At 42.2% G+C, this 23,678-nt stretch overlaps 1 protein-coding gene across 1 annotated transcript; it reads left to right on the top strand.

Annotated features, from left to right (window-relative positions):
* Nucleotides 1-1,125: 1,125 nt before the first annotated feature.
* LOC133027014 (inositol monophosphatase 1-like) lies at nt 1,126-6,123 on the top strand. The gene is made up of 9 exons (XM_061094017.1): nt 1,126-1,179; nt 2,257-2,343; nt 2,489-2,628; nt 2,730-2,834; nt 3,255-3,300; nt 3,386-3,494; nt 3,578-3,686; nt 5,662-5,813; nt 5,898-6,123. Exons 2-9 carry the CDS (start codon nt 2,281-2,283, stop codon nt 6,023-6,025), a joined length of 852 nt encoding a protein of 283 aa, XP_060950000.1. The 5' UTR covers nt 1,126-1,179; nt 2,257-2,280; the 3' UTR covers nt 6,026-6,123.
* Nucleotides 6,124-23,678: the final 17,555 nt, after the last annotated feature.

The following is a 23,678-nucleotide window of genomic DNA, read 5'->3' as shown; positions in this document are numbered from 1 at the left end:
ACAGGAAACAGGCTTAGGGTGTTTCAACACACTTAAATTTGAGTTATGCAAGGTGCGGCTGTGAAGGAGCTTCGTGTCTGGACGAGCCCCGGACAAGATTCAATCCACACAGAACCTAAGACACCATCTGTAATTCTGTTGTAATGGTCATTCCTTCAGTTACTTATACTTCTAGTAAGTTTGTTAAAAACAATACATAAAAATGAATTTGTTCAACTCAAAATAAGCAATTGTGTTAATATAACTTGTTATTTTTCAGTTTGTGAAACTGTTTTTTGAAATGATGTATATATGAACACTATCATCACTTTTAAGCCATAAAATATATCTTATATATTAGCCGCATCAAAGTTACAAAACAATACCTGCTGCAGGAAAGCAGTTAAGGTAGATGTGCATTTTGGACGTTCAAATCTAGATCCACATGCTTTTAGATCTGATATATTCTTTCATTGCTGTTGTCAAGACTTGATTCAACTTTAAGGCGGCACAGTGAGAGAATGGGCATCATCCACACCGGCTCACCAGGGGACCCTGTTTTTTCCCGAGCCTTTTCCGCCAGTGGAATACAATAACAGAACATAAGGGGAAGGCTCAGAAGCGGTGAAACTGTCAGGAAATATAAAACTGGCAGGAGCTTTGTTCATCGTGCCAAATCTCATGTGAGAACTAAAGTCAGGAACTCATATGTTCGCTTTGCTTTCTCCGAGACAAAGAAAAATGTTTTAGTTTCAACTCAGGAAATCTGATTTAGCTCAACGTAAACTGACACAGACACAGAGAAGCAGCATTTTAATGTCAGGTCATGTCACTTTCCCAGGTTTGGATTCCACTGTATGTTTTCATGGAGACGCACACCGGGCGTGTCCTCTCCAGACAGCTCCTCAAACAAGTCATCGCACAAGCATTAAGAAGATGCACCGAAATTTTCCACTCAGTTGTGCGACACTGCATCTTAAATTGCTGCATGTCATTGCAGGCCGGGCTGCGGAGGGCAGAATGTTTTGTTCCTGTGGGGAAACATGTGAGGGAGGTGCTAGTACTTTTCCGACAGTGGCGTAGCAGCTTTTTTTTACTGTCAGGTTCCTCATCTTTACATTTAGGCAACTTAAAAGTGAGGTTTCTCAAAAGCACTTGCATCAAGGAGCCACGTCTGACCACACGTCCCGACTTCACAGGGTGAGTTTCTCTCTTTTCAGCTTTGCATTGATGTGTATTTAAGGTGTATAGGTGTAGATAGTATAGAGTTTATTATATTATCGATAATATATATTAAAAATCTTTCATTTATCTCCAAAAACTCATACATATTATTTCACTGTACAATGCAAGATTGATATCTAAAATCTGATATATGGCTGGTATGAAGATGGGCAGTGAAGCACAGACTTTGAGTTCAGCAGGTTCAGAGGCTGAGTCTTGTCCTGAAGTAATAACGCTGCTGCAGATGAACTCACGCTGTCTATAGAGAGAGAAACTGGTTTGTCCTGAGTGTTATTTAATATGATAAAAAAAATCTGTGAAGTGAGTTTTAAAGAAGTGGTTTGCTGGCTCAGTTTCATAAAACCCGACTGAGACACCACCAACCTGCAGATATGCTGAGCTATTCGTCCCATTATCATGTTTTCTGTCCCCGTCAGTTCTCATCACTCACTGGAATCTTTCCAAACAGTTTCCTCTCGCTCTCCAGTCACCAAACCTCAGAGAGGAGGTGGTGAAATGTTGATGAACTCGTCTGAGTGGCCGTTAATTAGCACCTTCTGCTGTAAGTTCATTATAAGCATCAGTGATGTATTGGGTCTCCTGCTGTGCCCTGGGTTTTACCTCTCAGGCTACTGACTGACAGATTGGACCTGCAGCCTCCAGTAAGAAAAAAGAATGCTCACACCATGTTTAAGTCTGAGGCCTGTTGACTCAGACTAAATGACTCACTGCTGATTAAACACATATTACTTCTGCGCCGTCAGTGTGTCTGACTTTAAAAGATCAAGATGTGGTTGTGACGTAGAGCAAAGCAGGAGCGGCGGCCGGCCGCTGCAGGGGAAGTGTTGTATAACTCATTGTGTCGTAAGAGATGTGTTAATCTCAGGTTTGCTGTTTGGTCGGTCTCTGTTCGGGGGCGTTAACATAACCGATGACTGACATGCCACTAATTTGAGCTTCTTTCTCTTACATGCTGTATGAATGACACACAACAGGTTTACACTTTTATATTTTTATAATGTTTTTTAAAACATATACTTTGTTTTTTTGCAGCTCTCCTAAACTAAAAGAAGAAAAATGGGGGAACCATGGCAGAAAGAATTTGAGTTTGCTGTAGAAGTAGCGAGAAAAGCCGGAGCGGTAAGTCTGAGCATCTGGATGCATTTTGGTCTCTGGTGTTTGCAGCATAAAGTTTGTGTTGTACATTTTTACATTCAGATAATATTAATAATGTGTATATGAAGCAGTGTCAGTGCTTTGTTAACAATCCACCGTTTCTTTTTAGGAAATCAGAAAAGCTGGAGACAGTGAAATCCGAATTATGACAAAAAGTTGCACCGTTGATCTTGTCACTAAAACTGATGAGAGGGTGGAGAAGATCATCATCGGGTCGCTGAAGGAGGAATTTGGAGAAGGAACACACTGGTGAGAAACACACACACGCATGTTGATATGAGTCAGCATGTTTATTGTTGTTGAACATTCCTCTCATGCTCATTGGTCCTCTGGTCCGTCCGTGCCTCCAGTTTCATCGGGGAGGAGTCGGTGGCGAAGGGCGAACCGTGCGTCTTAACTGACAAACCCACGTGGATCATCGACCCAGTGGACGGAACCACAAACTTCGTCCATGGGTAAGATGAGAGGTGTAGAGAATCTGCTCATTCATCAATTAGGTTTAACAACTTTTAAATCTCACTTTTTTGAGCTGTAGTTTTTTGGATTGTTAACAATTAAATCCAAATATCGGCAAATTGTTTTTACGAGTCTTACGCCAGCAGAGTTTGATCATTTCTTAAACCAAACCAGTTTATCGGTTGGCTTGTTGATATGAACCTTTTCATATTGGTTTCAGTAGAACTTTATTCTATAGAATGCATTTCACTTTTAAGAGTGAATATCAAGATCGTTATATACGTTTATATAAACTTGTTCTGCTTGTTTCACCTTCATCTCATCAACAAAGCATTAAACATCCCTAATTTTTTTTCAATTCACTTACTAAGTCTCTTTTTTGCAGCTACTTGATAATAAACCCTGATGCTTATTCACAGATTCCCGTTTGTGGCCGTGTCGATCGCCTTCGCTGTCAACAAGAAGGTTTGTCACGAATAAGAACAGATCATATCACTCGATTATAAAGTAGTGAACTCGTAGTTACAACATGAACTGATGTGTTTTCCAGTTGGAGTTCGGTGTGGTGTACAGCTGCTTGGAAGACAAGATGTACAAGGCCAGGAACGGGAAGGGAGCTTTCTGCAACGACGAGCAAATCCAGGTGTCTGACATCAAAGGTAACGCTTGTAATGTCTTCATGTTCAGAACTGATTTGTCCAAACCAAACGTTCGCTGACGGTTTGACATGCGTCTGTCACAGATATTAAAAAGTCCATCATCATTTCTGAACATGGATACGACAGGACACCGGAGAGTGTGACCAAAATTTTCTCCACCATGCGGAAGATCCTCTGCATCCCCGTGCACGGGTGAGTGGGCATCAGCCATAGAAAAGTGTCATTCCTGTGAAAACTGCACAATTTAATATCTGACATGAAAACAGTGCACAATCATTGCAGTCTCTTTGGTAGGAAAAGTATTATTAAGAAAAGATTTGTGGGTTAATTCATTGCATTAAGTCTAAATCTGGTTCAAACGTGACGTCGGCAGAAATCTGAAACCAGAACCAACAGAAAAGAGACGTTTGCATCTTGAGAAAAATGGTGTTCCCTTCTCCCATCGGAGTGAGAAACAAACAGGGCCTGCTGACATGTGGTGGTGGTGTGGGGGGGGGGGGTCTCTGGTGTGAATTAGTGCTAATCAAAGAGTTTATTCTCTTAAACAAAGCAGAGTGACAGTTAGTAGAGAGAGCGCCCCCCCGAAGGCCCGACAGTCGCCTTCCATTCCATCAATCTGCACTAAACACACACACTCCGAGATGTCAGTCCCTCAATCAGGCTTACTCCCTGTGAAATAGATGAAAATATCACAATAAATGAATAATTAATATAAACGTGATATCTTGCAATGGTGACAAAAAAAACATTCCTGAATCAGAAACTATGACCAGATCTAATTTCTCGGCCAACGTCCCATCCTTCCACCAGAGTTTGTGGAACTCTGTTCGGTAACAAACAGACAGGGTGAAAACCAGTGGTGGGAAGTATCGAAGTAGAAATACTTAATACTTAAGTAGATTTTTCACATATCTGTACTTTTAATTGAGTACTGATTTTCCTGACGACTTTTTACTTTTACTCGCTACATTTCTCACAACTATATGATCCACACGCAGGACTAGAATCATACAAATTATTAATTTACTAGCAAAAATAATTGTATATGAACGCAGGCATATGCAGTGCAAATCCAATAACATCCACATTAAAGCGTAACGATTTGCAAAGCAACTAATATAAGAAAAGTGCAAATAGGGTTTTGTATATATTCTATGGAATATTCTTAATGTTTGTATAACAGAGCACGACAAGGATATGCGGGAGAAGACAAACACATTTGAGGGCGTAACCAAATATACTTAAGGCCCTTAAGATGGGCCTGCGACAGGTGCTCACTTATCTTGTGTGCCTAGAACTTGTTTCCCTTTGCTGAGTTATCCTGAGGGGCTTTGGGTATCACTCCTGCTACTGAGGAAAGCTCCATGTTTAGTGATAGTTACAGAATTTGTCAGTGGTTATACTGTGGTCTATTAATGTTCTTAGGCAGACACAAGAGGCACTTGTTTGTTCTGTTGTGTTGATTATTTGTTGCACTAGTCCATTACTATTTGACCCTCAGCATCTAGGGTTCCAAATTTGTAAAATTATACATTATATGTATATTGTTGTTATCATTTTTCAGTCAGTTGAAATAAATCCGGAAGAGAACAATTTTGGGCTGTTTTGTGTCTGTAGAGGCCTACTATAAAAAAAACTTTGCATTTTTAATTTTGGTACTTGTACTTTTACTTTTGATACTTAAGTACATTTCAACTCCAGATACTTTTGAAACTTAAGTACATTTAATATGAGCTACTTTAAGACTTTTGCTCAAGTCATTTTCTGACTTTTACTTTTACCGGAGTCCCTCTCAGGTAAGATATCTGTACTTTTACTCAAGTATGGCTTTCAAGTACTTCATACACCACTGGTGAATACTTAACCTCCTTGTTGAAGGCAACTAGATAAAATGGACGTTTCTGTCTCCATGTGTCTGATCTGTAAATGTGAATCAGTTTCGATGATCAAACGCTGCTTTTGTCCTCTGAAGTTTCTCTATCATGTTGGTTTCTTGTCAATTTCTTCTTTGGATATATAACGATAGCTTTACAACAGTTTTCTCCGTCACCGCGACGAACCTTAAACCTCGGCTCCTGTCCTTCGCTGCTCGCTGTCTGTGTCGCTCACCGTAGCCGATTCCGATTCACTGATCTCTGGCTGATCTCTGGCTGATCTTTCCCGACAGGCTGCGCGGATCCGGCACAGCTGCCACCAACATGTGTCTGGTGGCGTCCGGGGCGGTGGAGGCCTTCTTCGAGATCGGGATCCACTGCTGGGACATCGCTGCCGGCGCCGTCATCGTGAAAGAGGCCGGAGGAGTTTTACTGGATGTGGACGGTGTGTACGCGTCACACTGTGGTTAGAAGTACAGTTATCTTTATGATTATCCCCTTAACGAAGGCTTTGTTTGATTATTTAAAGGGGGGCCGTTCGATCTGATGTCTCGAAGGATGGTGTCAGCAAACAACGACGTGATCGCCACGAGGATCATCAAAGAAATCGAACCGTTCCCGGCGGTGAGGGACGACGCTCCGGTGCAGAAGAAATGAGAAAATTCCCGAATCCACTCGGCATTAGCGAGAAAAGAACAAAAGTGGAACCAGTCGCTGTGTGTGTGTGTCTCTGAATAAAGTTACTCTGCTGATCATCCCAATTTGCAGGCTGTGGATTTCTCACTCATAGGAAATGATTTCAGCTCGACTGAATCGACCTTCGGGTAAAATGTTATTAGACTTCTGTGATTTGTCGGTTATTGAAGCGGAGGAGCAGCTGCAATTTTGCACTTTGCACTTTTGTATCAGCATAATATGCTCACAAATTTTTTCTCCGTGGCTGTTTGAGGGATCATCATTATACTTTTCCTGTTTTCTTATAATTTAGCTTTTTCTTCTTTCACCTCGTCGTAATTTTTGACATATTTAAACTCCTGCATACTTCAACAGATGCTATATGAAGGTTACTCATGTAGGTGTTTATTTCTTAGTTAGCAGGAATACCCAAAAGCTAGGGAAGGAAAAACTTGTTAAACGTTGGATTCGGAGAAGAGTTTGGATCCAGGGCTTTTTTTTTTTAGTCTTTTCACTGATTTAAGGAATTATTCGTAGATCTTGATGAAAAAATTCGGCATATTCAGGGGACTGGTATTTTTTGAGTGTGTGCAAATTGCTGCCGATCCAAACTAAAATGTGGATGTAGTGAATTTGGAAGTGGTTTTGTAAAGAGACTGTTGGGCCTTGGAAGAGCGACGTGCTCTCATTCTGCTTTTTGTTGCTTTATTCTCCAACAAATTCTAAAAACCTTCAGCTCTTTCACAACATCTCTACTGTTAAGTTCCTTCTTTCAGTCCTTTATTATTTCTACAATATCCTTCGTTTTCGGGGTTTGGTCGCTGACAACTTCTGCATATTTCAACAAATTTCAACAAAAACTTTCATCTCGTTCAGAGCATGTCTGCTCTCATTTTTCTTTTTTCAACTCCTCATACTTTTTTAAAATATTCAGCTTCTTCTGCATTCTATGGATTTTTAGAGTAGTGACATCATCCCACTCCTCTGACCTTGGCGGTGTGATGTCATCTCGTCCAACTGGGATTTCACTATCCCAACAGATTGCAGCAGAACCAGTCTGATGATCATTTTGACTTGGTTTCCAATCAGTGGATTTATTTCTCCTCGTGTGACTCTAATGTGTAATTATCTGATGGAAATGAGTGAAGCTCTGCCGCGGTGATTACCCTCATTAGAGGCAACAGTCCTTAACTCTGAGTGAAGTCGGCGCTGAAGTCACTTGATACACACCGGCCCTGTCGAGTGTCTTATAATTTACTTACTGTTAACGTCACCATGTTGCCTCAGAGCCTCGATTTCAGGGTTATTGCTGTTTACACTATTTATGACACTCGACAGCGTTCACCACTAGAGGTCAGTAATGCCTCAGCAGACGCATGGGGTTGTCAAGATGCTTTTATTCGACTCAGATGATTGAACTTTTGCAGAATTTGCTGCATTTATTCAAATATACATTCTTGCCTGCTTAAGGAGGAGTCGCTCTGAATAGATCCGCGCTCTGTAAACACCTTTTCTTGTCTCCACACGAGAGGAAAATGATCCCAAACAAGGATTTTTCTTGTTTTGCTGTTTTATATTTCTGATCTGTGAATTAACCACTGGCTTCGGGATCAGTCAGGAATGAAAACACACACAGAGAGAAGATAAAGCTGAGAGTGCAACAAAGAACTGAGCAGCAGCAGCAGCACAAACAGCAGGAACACCAGCGACCGTGGCAACAGTAACAGCAGGGGGCTCGGTGCCGGGGCTGAGGAGTCTATAAACGTGTTTGAACCAATGCCTTTGAAACATAAATAAGTGTAATTTCTGCATATGATTAAACTACGGCACAGCTGCAGTGCACGTGAGAAGCGTGGGTTGCTCGTCCGTCTTTCTTAACAACAAAATCATACTTTTCTGGATCAGTTGTGGGATATAAAGCTGGTTTTATTACGTAGGGGACAGAGGAGGTGCTGCAGCGGCGCAGGACACATTATAATAATAGTTGCAAATCCACTACATCTTTAACATTTGCTTGCACTTGCCCGAAGTGCCGGATGACTGGGATTTGCCTCGCAGGACGATACAGTAAATGCCACCGAGGTCAAAGCGGCACACGCAACTTGGTAAAAAGTCAATTTAGCATATTTTGTAGAAACTAAATATAACATTTCATAATTCAAGGACATTTGAAGAATTGATTAACGGCTCTGCCTTGACTTGAGCTGGAAATCTGCAGTTTGACAGTATTGTGTAACTTTGAAAATAGAAAAGTTTCACTGGATTATATGTTGTTATAAGTTCTCAACAGGAAAGTCATGTAGGAATTGACTACTAAACAGTAGGGAAACAAGAAGTCAGATTGAAGTGATAGTTTTTATGACTTCTTGTGTTTTGTTAAAGCTCGGGTTGGTGATCCTGGAAATGGTCAAATGCAGCTGATGCATTCGACTCCTCCTATCAGACCTGTCGTCACAGCCACGCCCCCAAAAAGGCAGGAGAACCTTCTCTGACTCGCTTGCTAACTTCTAGCTATTTTTTCGGCTTCACCATTTCATTCGGTCATGTAAGTTAATTTTCCATTGTTGCATCCCAGCGAGAAGGTTCTTTATTAGTAAGCATCATGGTTGTTTGTCTCTGTGTCGGCCCAGTGATGGACTGGTGATCTGTGCAGGTTGTATATCGCCCAATATCAGCAGCGATTTGACATCATGAGCTGTGTTCTTACTCTTCTGGTTCAAAGTCCAAATCCATTTCACCGTCTATCATTCATTGCAAAAACTCCATCTGACAAGTTCACTTTTATTACAAGTATTTCAGAGTTTAAATGAACTTCTCTCTAAAGCCTAAATGTCTTTCAGAGTTTCTAAAGTGATATTTACTGAGTTTTACTCAGAAACAGGAAAAAAATCAATATCAAGTGTGGCTGCCTCCCAACGCAAACGCTGTAACAGGCTCTGTCTCCTCTGCCATTAGGCCGAGTCAGTAATTTGTTGGTGTTTTGATTTCCCGACTGAAGCTGCAGTTTGAGTGCAGGTGATTTTCAGGTCCCGTCGGATCCAATCAGCATCTTGGACGACTCCCAGACCCGCAGCAGTCCCACCAAATAAATGCAACTCACTCAGCAGCGCATGCTCACATTTTGAGAGGCATGAAAGATTAATAGTGCAACGTGTGACCAATTCATTAATTGACCGAGCAGTTCAGCTCGACTCTCCATGCATCAGTGTTGCAGTTGTCTCTGCGTGGAGGCTGGTGACAAATAAGGAGCGACTCAGTTTGTGGAGCCTCCTCCATCATTTCTCACTTCAGTGGTCATGGGTAGCGTGCAGGTGTTTTTTTTAAAGAGGGTTGACGTGGCAAGAAATAGAAGAGGTAGAGGGGTGGTGGCAGAGGAGGGAGCTCCCCATTGGTCAAAACTTTCAAACCAATGTAAAAAATGAACCAGATCCTTGGCTTCACTTTTTGAGGAGCTGTCATGTCGTCCATCTTTCTGTGCAAGACCCAAATAACAATTGGGCTTTGCTTATTTTCTAATCAATTATTATATGAGCCATGCTGCAGTTGTTGTACAGGGATGAATCATTTTTAATAATGTATGGAGGACGGAGGAAGTTGTCATTCGTCAACACGTTCGTTAGCAGAGGCTGCAGCATGGAAAAAAGAAAATGGATGCAACAATATGAGAAAAGGAAAATTATTTCTTTTACATTGAAAGTGCAGAAAGTGTCAATATCTCATTCATAGCGGTGGAGCAGCCATTACAGACGATTCTGTAGATTTCTTTCAGGAAAAAACTACTCTGAGCGCTTTAGTCTATTATTCAATCTGTAAAAATGCGACATGATGCTACATGATTATAATAAACATGTACATATAAGTATAAACTGTACATATGGAGCAATCAATAGTGCAGAGTATATATATGTACTATAGTGCTGCAAGGAGACAGAGCAGAGCAATGGTTTAAGACAGAGTTGCTGCTTGATTTCCTAATTGAACACAGAGAAAAGAGAGAAAGCATCCCCCCCCCCCCCCAGGTTATCCACTAAGAGTCCACCTTTTCTGCTTCACTAGAGCCAGAAACAGAAGAAGCAAGAGGCAAGTGTAGAGTCTGCATATCCTTTGGGTTCAGGCACAAAAACCACAGCAATCGCCCATAATCAAAACGGAAAAAGCAGGAAGCCTTTAATTTGTAGTGGTTACCATTTGCTGTCATCATGAGGCAACAGGGACCAGAGGTGATTTCAATTCAGGACAAACACTCTGTACAGTTACATTAGACGTGAACTGTGGAGAATGTCTGTGGAGAATATGTCCGAGCATTTACTGGTGAGACTGGAATGTTCAGGTGGGGGGCGGAGCCTGGGTAAAAAGTCAGGTGTGTTTTTTCACAGCACATTGACACTGGTGACATCATCAATCACCCACAGCTCTGACTGGCAGAAGAAGGTCCGGGGAAATTTCCATAGCAACTGATTCTGACATGTTTGGAGTTCAGTGCGTGTTTGAAAGCAGCTCTTCACCCTTTCAGTGGTTTGTAGGGATTATTACCACAGAGCTTCAATCAGCTCGAGTCATATTATGCAAAACAGCTGATGCAGAGCCAAAGAAATTAGCTCGTCCTGGCCGGCAGCCATATTGACTCCCAGTCCCAGTTGTTTTTGATGCACTATTAAAAAAGTTGTGACACGTTTCATCAGCGCTGAACTTATGCGTTTGCACCCGGAGCCGATCGATATCCATAACCCTCCTCGAGGAAATGAGGGAACAGTCCGGACACTGTAATGAAACCCGGAGCTGAAAGTTTTACGAGGCGCGGCGTGTGAGTGGGTGTCCATCAAAAGCTGCTCAAAAGCGGTTAATCAATATGGATATTAACGTCAAACTCGCACACAGATAAAGACAAAATCAATGGCACGATAATCCTAAGTAATAGCTCTCCAAAGCCGTTCTTACGTTTATTCCAACAGATTTTTTTGGTCCCTGCGAGGTTTCCCCCTGACGTATTAATTGCTCGGCTAAGTGCTCCCTTTTTCTGAGCACTTTGATTAATCTTCTTTGTCTTCCCTGTCCATCATTATCGATCCGTTAAACACACACTTAATCTTTGCTTTTTTAAAACCAGAGATTTAATTACATCTGCTGACGCCGGAGTTTTTCGTCTGTGCGAGCGCATTTTCTCGCCCGGCTCGGAACAACTTGTCACCTGTCCACACGTGTTACCGCCCCGGGAGTTCTTCTCTCTGCTGAAGTGCGAGTGCAGCAGTATGTGCGTCGCATGTACGTGCATCCTCTCAGTAATCATCCACACCCTCCTCCAGCTGTGTGCTGCCCTGTGATGAGCAGGTCGCCCCCCCCTCTCTGGCTCCTCGGTGTCACTGGAGATGTTTGAGATGCGAGATCGGGGAATCGATAGCGCTGCTGCCGCCTGTGAAGCTATCAGCAATTAGCACTTACGGCTGTAGACCAGTGACAGATGGATCAAACAGCAGTGGGGGGGAGGGGGGGTTCATATTAGCTGCTAATTTGACAAATAATATGCAAAGATGAACCGACCTCACTTTGCACTTTGAAACTTTTTAATTGACACCAAAAGATCTGGACTAATTAAATGCTGTCGAGGAGTTAAAGGGGGAAGTAACTTTCTAATGTTTGTTACTGAAAAGCTACAATGAAGTAAAACGACTAATAATTACTGTGTAATTAATGTTTTTAAAGATGGACGACATGCCAACACCACCAAAGAGAAGCTGAATGATCCAAATCGCTCCCTGGGGACTGAATGCAGGATTTGTCATAATCCCCACCTCCTCCATGATGGCATTAGGGACATGGAGAAAACAAAAATTGTATTATTCCTCAAATACAGTTTTTATCAAAGATGATTTGTGTATTTTCAGGTTTTTATCAAACTGATGTTCACTTTTCTGCTAAGTTTGATTTTAATTTGTTATTTGATGCTATAATAATGGAGTGAAACCCTATGATTGACAAACCAGAGTCACTTGTGTTAGTTAGTGTTAAGTTATACATATATAAGATTAAATAGGGGACACATGTTTTTTGGGGGTTTTATTATTGTTGATGTGTTCTGAAAAGCTCAAGGGGGAAAGGCACGATTGCTCCAAAGTTTTACACAGTCCAGATTTCCTGAATCCTCTTCTCTTCAATGAATCTGTCTCTGAATTTCAAAACCAGTCGGTCACCCAGAGATAATTCCTATTTGGAATAATAAACAGCGTGACGGTGCCTTCACAGGGTCAGGGTCGGATTTTAGATTTGTTATTTAAACCAATTCAACATGCCGTGACAAGCCACCACATATACTCAGGGCCCAGACACAAATTATTTCATGTCAAAATAATGCTGCACAGTTTAATATCCGATCCATTGTGGTGCAAGCTTCGGAAACAGGAGAAGCAGGAAGCACCCGTTCATCCGTTCTCCTCTGAGTGTGGTGGGTGGTCTGCTGCAGGACCCCCGGCGAGACCGTGTCACCCCGTGTCACCCATGTGTCACCCGACAGTCCCCACTTTCCCTGAGAGGAAACGCATCACGGGGGGGGTTATTACGCACGGGGAGTGACCGCGGCTAGGCAGTGGGGCGACCCCCGAAGGCAAAGCATTCATGCATTTGAATAATCTACAGCACCAACTCACACATTTGCATATCCGGGCACTTCCAAGTCACAGGGGCACAGTGATTCACTTCCCGGTGCCAGACTGTGTTGCTACGAGTATGAAACAGGATGGGTATTAAGCTTGTTTGAATCCGAGGTCCCTCATGAATCTTTGAAGGCCTCCGTGTGATAAAGAAACAGAAAGCGACGCCGCCAGACTGCGGAATGACTTTGCTGTTTCATTCCGAGACGTCTGAGGGCTGCTGGGAAGTTTTGTCCACAAGGAGTTACCTGGCAGGGCTCTAAATTGTGAGGAAGACTGACATGACTGTGAATTCAACAATTGCCAGTTAGAGAGTATAGAGAGGCGGTGTGTGCTGTTCAGTGAAGCAGCCCCTCCATGCTCGCTGCCTCTCACCCACCTCTCATGGATCCTGTAATGGATACGGCCTCTGAAGGATTCACAGGATATCCAGCTACTCACCTGTTAAAGCAGAGCGTGGATGTAAGTCTATCCACCGGCAAACTTTGACATCGCTCGGTTTTTCAGCTGCAAGCAAATGATTTCGGGGTTTTTCTTTGTCGTCATACCACCGGTGCACGGGGCACAAATACAAAAAAAAAGTAATTAAATCTGTATTCACCTTTTGTGGTGTTTGACTGCAGCTCTCGGCCGCGTATTCAACACATTTTCTTTAATGAATGTGGAGTGTGTCGGGCACCGATACCCACCAGTGCTCTGCTCTGAATCAACAGAAACACTGTGTAGCCTCTCACCAGAGAGGTTAATGTGAGGATTGTCGAGGAAGAGGAGCACAGAGGAGCTGCAAGAATGAAAGATGTTAGTCTGCCAGTTTGTCACAAAAGCAGGGTGCTCCTGTGTGATAGACTGGCAGACCGTGCTCGCTCAGTATCCTTGGGAACACAGGCTACTGTCATGCAGTCACTTTCTATTTTTTTCTTGAGCAGCTCCTCTCATTTTCCTGAGCAGACGGAGAGAGAGAGAGGCTGGTTTCGGCGTCTCGGAGCAGATCTGGTTGAGTCTTGTTAGGCTGCTTGTGTCTGTGGAGGTTTATGGCCTGTGTCGAGCAGAGAGTCCACAATCAACTATCATGACACAGAGGATAACAAGAGAATGTTTCCCTGGATGGATCCACTCAGCGGCGTCTGAGTGTGTTTGAGGAGCCGCTTGAAACTTTCATATAATGACACGGAGGAAAGCTTCCGCTGGTGTGAACAGGAACTGGGCCACAGTTCCACGAGAGTAAAGACTCCACCTACACATCAAGTGATTAGCAAACATCTCTGTGGAACCAGAAGCTCGGTTTACGCTCGCTGTTCACGTCTTTGCAACGATGAAGTCTTTTCCTCGAGCACGCAGTGTTTATTCGACTGGTTTTGCACCTTCCAACTTTTTTTGGACTTGTCTTGCGTGGCTATCGCAACATGGACGAGCTGGAGGCAAGAGTCTGAGAATGGGTCCAATCTGTATGACCCCTAAATAATGAGCTTGCATGGAAATGGCTCCTGGAGGGAGACTGTTGGTAAAGACGAGACATTCTGCAGGAAACAACCAAACTTTTTTGTTTGAGTCTCTACTTCTCATTTGCATTGTTTCCGGCGGTTTTTATTTTTTATCCACTGCAGCAAGAAGTCGGTAGGAAAAGGGAAAAGACATATCCCAGAAAATGAACAGTCGGCAATGGATGTAAATGCACAGAATCGTCCAATGTCTACAATCTTCACTGATGATTGTACATCAGCTTCCACTCGACTGGCTTCAGGCTGCTCATCGTTTAAGAACCTCGCTGCAGGGCAACAACAGCATTTGTGAGGTCGACCGCTGAGGTCAGAGGTCGTTGATGAGGCCTGGTTTAGAGTCGGCGTTCTAGTTCATCCCAGAGGTGTCGGATGGGTCTGAGGTCAGAACTCTGGGTCAGACTCGCTCTTCCACAGCAAACTAGGGAATCTGTTTCTATATTGTCTCGGCTTTAAGCACAAAGGTTTTTATCAAAGAGGAATAAGAAGATGCTCCTCAAACTGTTGACAGGAAGAAGTTGGAAGCAGTTTTGTCTTAAAACATTAAACTTCCCTGGACCAAAACAAATAAATATACAGTAAATATGCATGGATATCTTCTTTTCATTTTATTTATTCGTTTTCTAGATTCATATATTTATACTTTAAAAGAGGAACCAAAGGAAAAGAGGGAAATATATATATATATATAAACAAACACACACAATAATAAATGGGTGAAAATATGTTTTTTCCCTTTCCCCTATTTCCCTCTTCCTCCTCTTCGTCACCTCCCACACTCTTCTGTCTCTGCGTAACAAATATTCACTTCCTCACTCACACACACACACACACACACACACACACACACACACACACATACGGCTGATACCTGTCAATGCAGATAAAAATAACATCATTACGTCAAACTGAGGGGAAAAAACAAAAGTGAAAATAATCCGACAATACAACAACAAAGCTGCTGGTTTAAAGAGAAGGAGAAGGAAATGATATCTTTGGGTAATTTTTTTTTTCTCCCTCCCTTTACAAGACATAACAAGACGTGATGAGACAAGACGGACAAGACGAAACAAATCGGGCAGATGGGACAGGCTGCACATTGTGTTTCCCTGAAGGATTATTAGAGGAGAAGGAACAGAAGAAAGAGAATAATGTAAGAAAAAAAAAAAAAAAAGGAGGGAGAGACATTGAGAATATTACTTCTCTTTAGTTGACGGGATTGGTTTCTTGTGACATATGAAAACCTGGTTCTCTGACAGTACGCGTTTTGAGACAATTGTCGCCACAAAGCAGTTAAGATAAGGAGGAAAAACTCATCCATGGCCTTGACTTTTTGTGATATATCTCGTATCATGCAACAAGCAACATTATTCAGGAATGTTTAGATTGAAAAGGTTAAATTAAAGTATTGCACAATCCCTCCCCTGGTGCATATAGTACTTTCTTTAGATTTATACTTGCACAAATAGACCACAGCAAATTCCTTGTATGTGTAAACACCTACTTCGCAATAAAACCAGATTCTGATTCTTAAAGACTGAATGACCTAAATGATGAGGTTCAGTATTTCGTAGCCTCTTAAATTAGTTATTGTTTAAATAGGAGAAGATGTGGGTGTCACATGAAGATGTGTATCTCTGCCACACAAGTTCAAACAACCATGTGACAAATATGTAGTATATTTACATCCCAATTTGTTCTGTTTATTTAACATTTATATAATTTCTTTTCCACTTGTACTTCTCCTGTGCGGGAAAAATACAAACTTCCAGAGAAATGAAATAATTTAATATGAGTGTGAAAAACAGCTAAGAGAGAGAGAGAGAGAGAGAGAGAGAGAGAGAGAGAGAGAGAGAGAGAGAGAGAGAGAGGGAATAAAACTGTGTTGTCATATCTTGTAAAGCTGTTCACACACTTCGCCCACACAACACATCCCTCCGCAGCATCGTGGCCACAGTCTCTGTGCAGAAAAAAGAAAAGAATTGTAGCCGTAAGAACCTGACGGGTGCAGAGTAAACGCTCAGGTCAGAGGTCGAACACAGAGCCAACAGGAGCAGGATGCTTCCCCAATAAATAACTAATTTCTCTCAGTGGCCTGTTACTGTTGCTTGGATACTGTGTGGTTCTAATTAGGAGTTGTGATACATATGCGCTCCTGTTAACCTCGCTTTCTCACACTTTCTACGCTATTTCAGTTCGCCAGCCACATTCTGTTTGTAGTGATGGACACTACGGAGAAGATTCACTTCCTCAAATCACCGCCTTAAACCTGTTTCTCTTGTGGAGCGAAGCTTAGTTTGTGGGTGGATCTGCGTTTAAGGGTCATGGACTCACAACCTCGCTGTAGATACCTATCTCCTGCTTGTTATTTTTCAAATTATGGCACCACATGATGATATAAAATCACCACTGTGCATTACGACCACTTTTTTTTATTTATTTATTTTACAAACAATAAAAACTCCTTTATATTTCCTGAAAGCCTGAATGGCACCTCTGGGACCTGAGCTCTTTTAGCAATTAGGAGAGCTGAACTCCACCAGAATCTGCTCTTTGAATTAAGTCTCCCCCCCCCCAAGCAGGCCTCTCGCTGGGCTGATCCTGCAGGCTAATTGGCCTCTGGGTTGATGTGCAGTGTTTACCAGCGATCCACTGGGAGCTGGATGAACCGGCAGAGGAGAAAGGGGTTCTGTGGTTCCCCTTCCATCAGCCCCGGCTCACGGCATGGACCGCTAGTCCTTATTAATGTCCCCCCCGCAGCGTCTGGTCAGGACCCGGGCATTAGCCTTTCAGAAACTAGAAATACTTCTGAGTTCATGCTAGGTTACTTGAACAACAGTGCGCCGAGAAAATTGAAGTAAACAAGCAGAAACTCTGAACCACTGATTGCAGACCTCAGAAAATGAATTATGTGAAAATTGTGTTTCTTTGTGTGTGATTGTAGAGTCATGAGAAGTGTGGAGAGGAGGACAAACACATAGAATACGCTTTGAGGTTTGAGAACAGGCGGTTACTTGCAATTAAGAAGAAAAGGGAAAGCAAATTGTAAAACACATTTCACATGCGAGAGCAATTAAAAGGAATTCTTCACAAAAACAGGGCGTCATGTGATCGCTTTGCCTCAACTAGAAAGCAAACTATCGGTAGCCAAAGGGTTAAAAGAGCAGAAATTAAATCTATTCAAGAAATGTATTCGGATAATTTCTGTCTGTCTGAAAACAATGCTTTGTTCAGGAAGCAGTTTGCTCTCCGGCAGTGGGCGGTTTAAGGTCCAAGTTATCTCTATTTCCAGATCAGCCCCCCCCTGCCTTTAAAGAATTTAGATGAGATATATTTGTTGATAAAGTTTTTGATTCCGGAAGCACCTTGAGTTTCTGTGCGTGAGAGCAATAAAGAGATTAAGGAGCGGAACCTTGAGCGGTTAGCAAACATCTGTTTTATTTTGTTTTGCACACACACACACAACTCAAGGCTGAAGGATTGTACTTCAAACTACTACAATTTTTTATTCATACTTATTTAAAATCCACAAAAATGGTGAAAAACATCCTTTGTCACGATGGAACAGAAAGTAAAGAAAACAACTCCCTGATCCGCACCAAAATAGAATGGTTTCTTGTTCGACCTATTCCACATCCTTCCACCAAATGTCGTGATAATCCATTAATTTGTGTTTCCGTAGTCATGCTCACAAACAAACCAACAAACATAACATAACTTCCTCTGCAGATGTAATAAGGTTATCATACTTTTCAATAGCATTTCACATTTCAGATTTGCCATCTTTAGCTCGATTTGTTATGCAAAGATCATTGTCGGACAATTTAAACAAATTCAAACTCAACTCACGTTAGAAAATAACCTGCAACTACAATCACAACAATACCACCGACCCTCAATGTCAAACCACAGCTTGTTTATTTCACAAGCTTTTGCAGGAAAATTGACTTTCCCCCATAATTTACAGACGTCTCAGCGTTTTATTTAATTCTTTTCCATTTTGACTCAAGTGCTTGTTTCACAACATTCCAGTCGACCGGAGTCCAATTAAAGCAAACGCATTCTGATCAGTGTTTTTCTGTTTATTTGTCAACTTCTCAAGAAGGGAGAAGAATCTCCATCTGTTACTCTGTGCTCCCGTCTCTTCTCAAACCGCTTCTGAGTGCAGCTACATTGTTAGCGGTTATGAATGGGACACACCGAGGGAGAGTCGTTGCTTTAGAGTCGCGCTGTCTGTAAATTAAGCAGACACTCGGTTTCAAACGGGCATTTGTTTCAATTATCTAGATGCAGCGAGAAGCTCTGTGCGACTCGGTGCTTTCCTTGAATCGTCTCTGATTGGACGGGAGGCCAGATGGGAACCGAGGCAAGCAGAGAGAGAGAGAGAGAGGGAGGGAGAGAGGGAGAGAAAGGGAGGGAGAGGGAGAGTTGACAAATGTGCTCATGGTGTATGGCATTCAGAGCGGCTGAGACAAATCAATTACACATAAATGCCATGTGCACCAAAAGAATGCAAAGGCTTTTCAGTCACTTTGGAGTCAACTGAAGAGCCATCGAGTCTCAGGGACCTTGTTCCGAGTAAATATCTGAAAAGCACCAAACAAGGCTCGTTGTTGAATTTCGTGTTTACACTCAGAAAACATTCTGGGTCACGAGAGGAAGTTATTCTTTTCCACTGTGGTCAATTCTAGCTCCAGAATTGGCGAAGGTACCGTCTATGCAAAATCCTTCCTTAAAAACAACTCCCCAGAAGAAAGTCTGCATGTTATTGAGATTATGTGGTGAAGCTTGGATTATAATTGTAGCAAGAGTTCAGGATTTCACCTTTTAAAAATGTTCCGTCTGAAACTTGACCGGTGTTTCCTTTTGGATCAATTGTTTAAGCATTTCAAAAGCTCTGAATTTCCACTCTTGGCCTGTGGAGACTGCATTGGTTAAAAAGTATAAACCAACATGATGACTGTTAATGGGAGAGAAACAGACATTTTTAAACTGAGAAAAGGGAAAATCAGGTTTAACAAATACAGCAATTTGGGATATATCTTAAAGAGGAAATAAACCACTGGTGTACTGAGCAAGAGATATTGAACAAGGATAACAAACACCAGACATTGACATCTGCGATAACCCAGTGCCGGGATGAAGGGGTATCCCAATCCAGTGTTGGGAGAAATCATCAGGAGAGATGAAAACCACAAGATACAAACCAGTCATCAGCTGTAAGAATTAGAAAGTGAAGATAGAATTTACAAAAAGCTCTGGAGCGTAATTTTATGGGATGATGACACCAAGGTGATGGAAATAAAAGGTGCGCTCGTGATCCAGAACATAGAAGCTCATCCGTGAAGCTCGCTGGAAATGGTGTCGAGACTTCGACCTTGAACGGTGAAGAGAAGAACGACTGAAAGACTTGAGATGCTAATACCAGGAAATCATTGTACCATTGAATTCCAAAGTCTTGTGGCATGCTTATAATTTGATCTTAAACCCAAATATCTTCAGTGTACAAAGAATGATTTTAAGAGGGCTCTATTTCAGCTCAAATACCAATTCCTCAACCGGCATAATTCTGTTTTCAGATTAAAGGAATGAGAGCAGGCTCAAAACGCTGAATTTGAGCTTTTCTTTCCTTGTTTGTGTGACAAGTGAGTCCACTTTCTTGTTGCTAATACCCAATTAGGGAGATGATTATTGATTGAGGTGCTGAAAGTTGACCGCTAATCTCCTTTCTCTCAGGAAGAGGCGATCAATAGGTGAGTATAATGAGCAGCCCACTTTCTCAGTTCTGATAAATAGAATTGGATTTAGACGTGGAGCATGTTTACAATGGTTGGGGGGCTTTGAGGTGTAAATATCAAAGTATTCTTTTGTTTAATAGAACTGGAATTCCAGGGAAGCACAGGAGAGAACACAAGCCGTCAGTTTTTTTATTCAATGACACAGAAAAAGTTTTAGCCGTTTGCTAATGTAGGTAAAAGTGCACTTACAGCCCTCTGTTGTGTTAAAATATCCCATACATATCCATCAAGCCACCTTTTAAGTTTCCGTCCTGTGCTTATATTTAAATTTTCAAGACCCTCGGGTGCTTCTAAACAAGCTGTGATTAACAAGGAAGGTAAGCTGACGCCACCGATCGCTGCAGAACAGCATGATTATGTCTAATTACTTCCAGAAGGCAATTTGCTCCCCTCCACTTTGTTTTGCCAAGTTTGTTCTGATGAAAGTAGCTGAGGGGGGTTTGCTGCTGACCCATCAAGGGCAGTTAAACAATCACACGGAGCCATTTTGGCGCCGTTAGAGTCAAAGCCAGAATTTGCTTCTCAAGGACAATTCAATTGTTCTTGACATTCCGGTCCATTCTTTCCTTGATTGGAGTTAATTCTTAATTGAGGCATCTCTTGCGGTTTTTATTTGCTGCTTTGTCTTCATGCCTTCACACCGTGCTCTGGCTGTGTCCTGTGAAACACACTTTATATGCAACCCATTGAACATCACCTGTTTTAATGCAGAAGAAATGTCATGTTTTCCTCCTGGTTGTCACTTCCCTGTGAAAAGATGCTACACTGCTCCATGATGCAGTCTCTGTGGGCCATGTTCTGTTTTCAGGCACAATATTAAAATGCAGGGAAACTTTAGGAAACACGGCTCATAACCCGGCACACTGTGCTGCTAGATTTATTATGAAATACAGGATTGTGTGGCAGTTGCAAATATATAAGTTATCCTCAGTTGGTCTAATGATAAACAAAGGAAAGATAGTCCATCATGGCTGAGCTGTTAAATGTTTAAAATAATCAAATTAGAACATTAGAATCTACTTTGGGGTTTTATTCACCAAACCAGATTAATAATAAAACGCAGAGTGCACAATAAATTGCAGAAAGCGTAAATATAGTTTGCCATATTGAAATATATCTATCCTTGAAACTGCACTCTAGTAGATTTTATAACTCTGGCTCAAATGACTGTGTTATGAGAAGAGATGTCACTAGTAGTGACATGTTCACAGAGAATTATCACCCGCCTCTGCAAAGCCTCTCAGCTCCACAGAGCTTCTTTAATTTTACGGCCTGCAACTCTGCTGTTTTGGTTCCATACGGCTCTCATCAAGCTCGTAGCTGCTGAACACTCTGCAGCTTTTAACAGCTTCAGAGTCAGTTCTCTGCTCTGCTCAGAACTAAGAGGAGAGAGATGCTATTGTTGCTTCATGTCTCTGTTAAACCTGTGATCAGGTCACTGTGGTGTTTTTAAGTAGTTGCACTGTCCAAAATCGGTTAATATCCATCAAAGCAGCTTTAAATATATTTTTATACAGGCATTAAAATACTCATCTCCAATTCCTTCCATTGTACGAAACAAAGACAAAGTATAAGGTGTTATCATGTTTATCGTGGAGAGTCTGCGAGAAGTGGTCGTAGATTAGAGCCATTTTATCGAGGTCCTGCCAAGTCTGAGCTGTCAATCATGATGTTTCTATAGCATAAAATAACTAAATAAAACCGAACTTACCAGAAAGACAATCACAAACATACATCAGTAAAAAAAAGTGTAGCCTACTTTGACTTTTTGGTATAGCCCGTTTTCCTTCCACTAACATGGAGGAGGCGAGCTTAATGAGTTATACTGCCACCAGCCACCAGGGGTGATCAAGATCCTCTGGCTTCACTTTTCGTGGAGCTTTCATCTCATCCATCTTTATAAACAAGTAGGAAACGCTTCAAATCAAATCTTTGCCCCTCTCTTCTTCATTTTGCAACCGAAAAAAAGGGACGTTAATAAAATATATTCAGATCTTCCTGCTGTAAACAAATACTTACGAGTCAACACTCTCAACTGGGTTAGCGCTGCACTTTCCCCTCCCTCTAAAGTTTGGACTTTCATCACTTTCCGACATCAGTGGAGAGTCGTCCCAGGTACACGCCTGCAAAAACTTTGCCTGCTCATTTGCAAAGCTAGGTTAAGCTTATGTAAAAGAGATGCATCCCGAGTACGTTGGAGGCCCCGGAAACAAACATTTCCCCCTCCGCCCCTCCCCTTGACAGCCGAGTGACAGCTATTTAAATGCAAACTGTCATTAACAAACACAACCCTGCGCGACACCTGCTTTAATCACGGCAACAAAGGCACAGCGAGTGGCCGAGGAGGAGCCCCCTCTCTGTGTGATATTCAAATGACGGGGCGGTGCAACACACAAAAACAACAACATCAAAGAATAGGCTGAGCACGGAGAGAGATCCGCTGCTCGATGTGCCTCCTACCACCGCTGCTAATCAGCTTCATTTTTAAAGTGATTAAAGCGAGACGGGGCTGAAAGTCGCTAAATCGCTTAGCCTCAGAATGTGTGTGGAGTTGCAGCGCCTTGCTTCAAGTCAGGTTTTCACATTTAATGCAACGTTCGTAGCAGCTCTCGGTAAAAGATCATCTTATGGGCAGAGAAATTACTTTGCATGAGCACTTTAAATTCTATCTAACCTACAAATCTGCACCGATATTAGTCGTGCTAACTGGAAAACAGGAATAATGTAGTGTGGCAGAGTTAAAAGCCGTGTATACTGAAATACCATGTTTCTGTTGTTCCCTGGACTGTGGCCTGATTCGTCTTGGTTGTGTTCCTGTCTTGGGTTTGCTGTTGTTTTGCCTGGTCATAATTTAAATGAGGAAGCCACTGGCCTGTAACATCCTGCATGCCCGCCAAGGCCTGGGCACTTGTAACTAATGCATGGCATTTGTTTTGATTAGTTTTTGTCTTTTGTTTTTTCAGACCAACCATTGCAGAACATCCAGCTGCAGCAAATCCACTCCCTCTGTTCTTCTCCCATTACCACACACACAGCCTTTCCGTTCAGGGTATTCTGTCATTCATGTATTCCTCGGTGGTCGGGATCTATTGTTCAAACACTGGCGACAAAAAAAATCCAGTCACAAATAATCAAGGAAGTCACTAGATAACCATGTGTTTCCCGTGTTTTGTCTCCCTCTCGTACGAGCACCTATTAAAAATGACCATTTGGATCATATAATCCACCAAATGGTACATTGTGCACAGCATGTTGACACAATCTCATTTCAATTTGTGCACATCTGGTGAGAAAATACGGACAAAATATAGCAAAAAATGCCACTTTTCTTCTCTTACTCCTCTTCCTAATGCATTTCTCCGAATAATAGAATCTGCATCTGCACCAGTCACACTCGTTCCCCATCAAATGCTATTTCGGTGCATTTAGTTACTACCCCTATAAATTTCAATTACTCTGTTCGCAAACCGCAGGCTACAGATTCAGGCTTTATATATGGAGCACGGATCCAGGACTGCCTCGGCAGCTATGTGCCACATTAAATTCCGATGCGTCGCTGATTAGATTCATTCCGGAAGTGAATCGTGCATCTGTGCAGCAGATCCAGGAGCAGGAGATGTGCGTCCGGCTGTCGGTTGTTTCACAACAACTGTGGAACCAACGTCACTGCGATTATTAGACATCTGGTACAAGTGCT

The sequence above is a fragment of the Limanda limanda genome, chromosome 20 (assembly GCF_963576545.1).
Source record: "Limanda limanda chromosome 20, fLimLim1.1, whole genome shotgun sequence".
NCBI lineage: Eukaryota > Metazoa > Chordata > Actinopteri > Pleuronectiformes > Pleuronectidae > Limanda > Limanda limanda.
The sequence above is the reverse complement of the archived record's forward strand: the minus strand, read 5'-3'. Positions and strand labels throughout refer to the sequence as shown.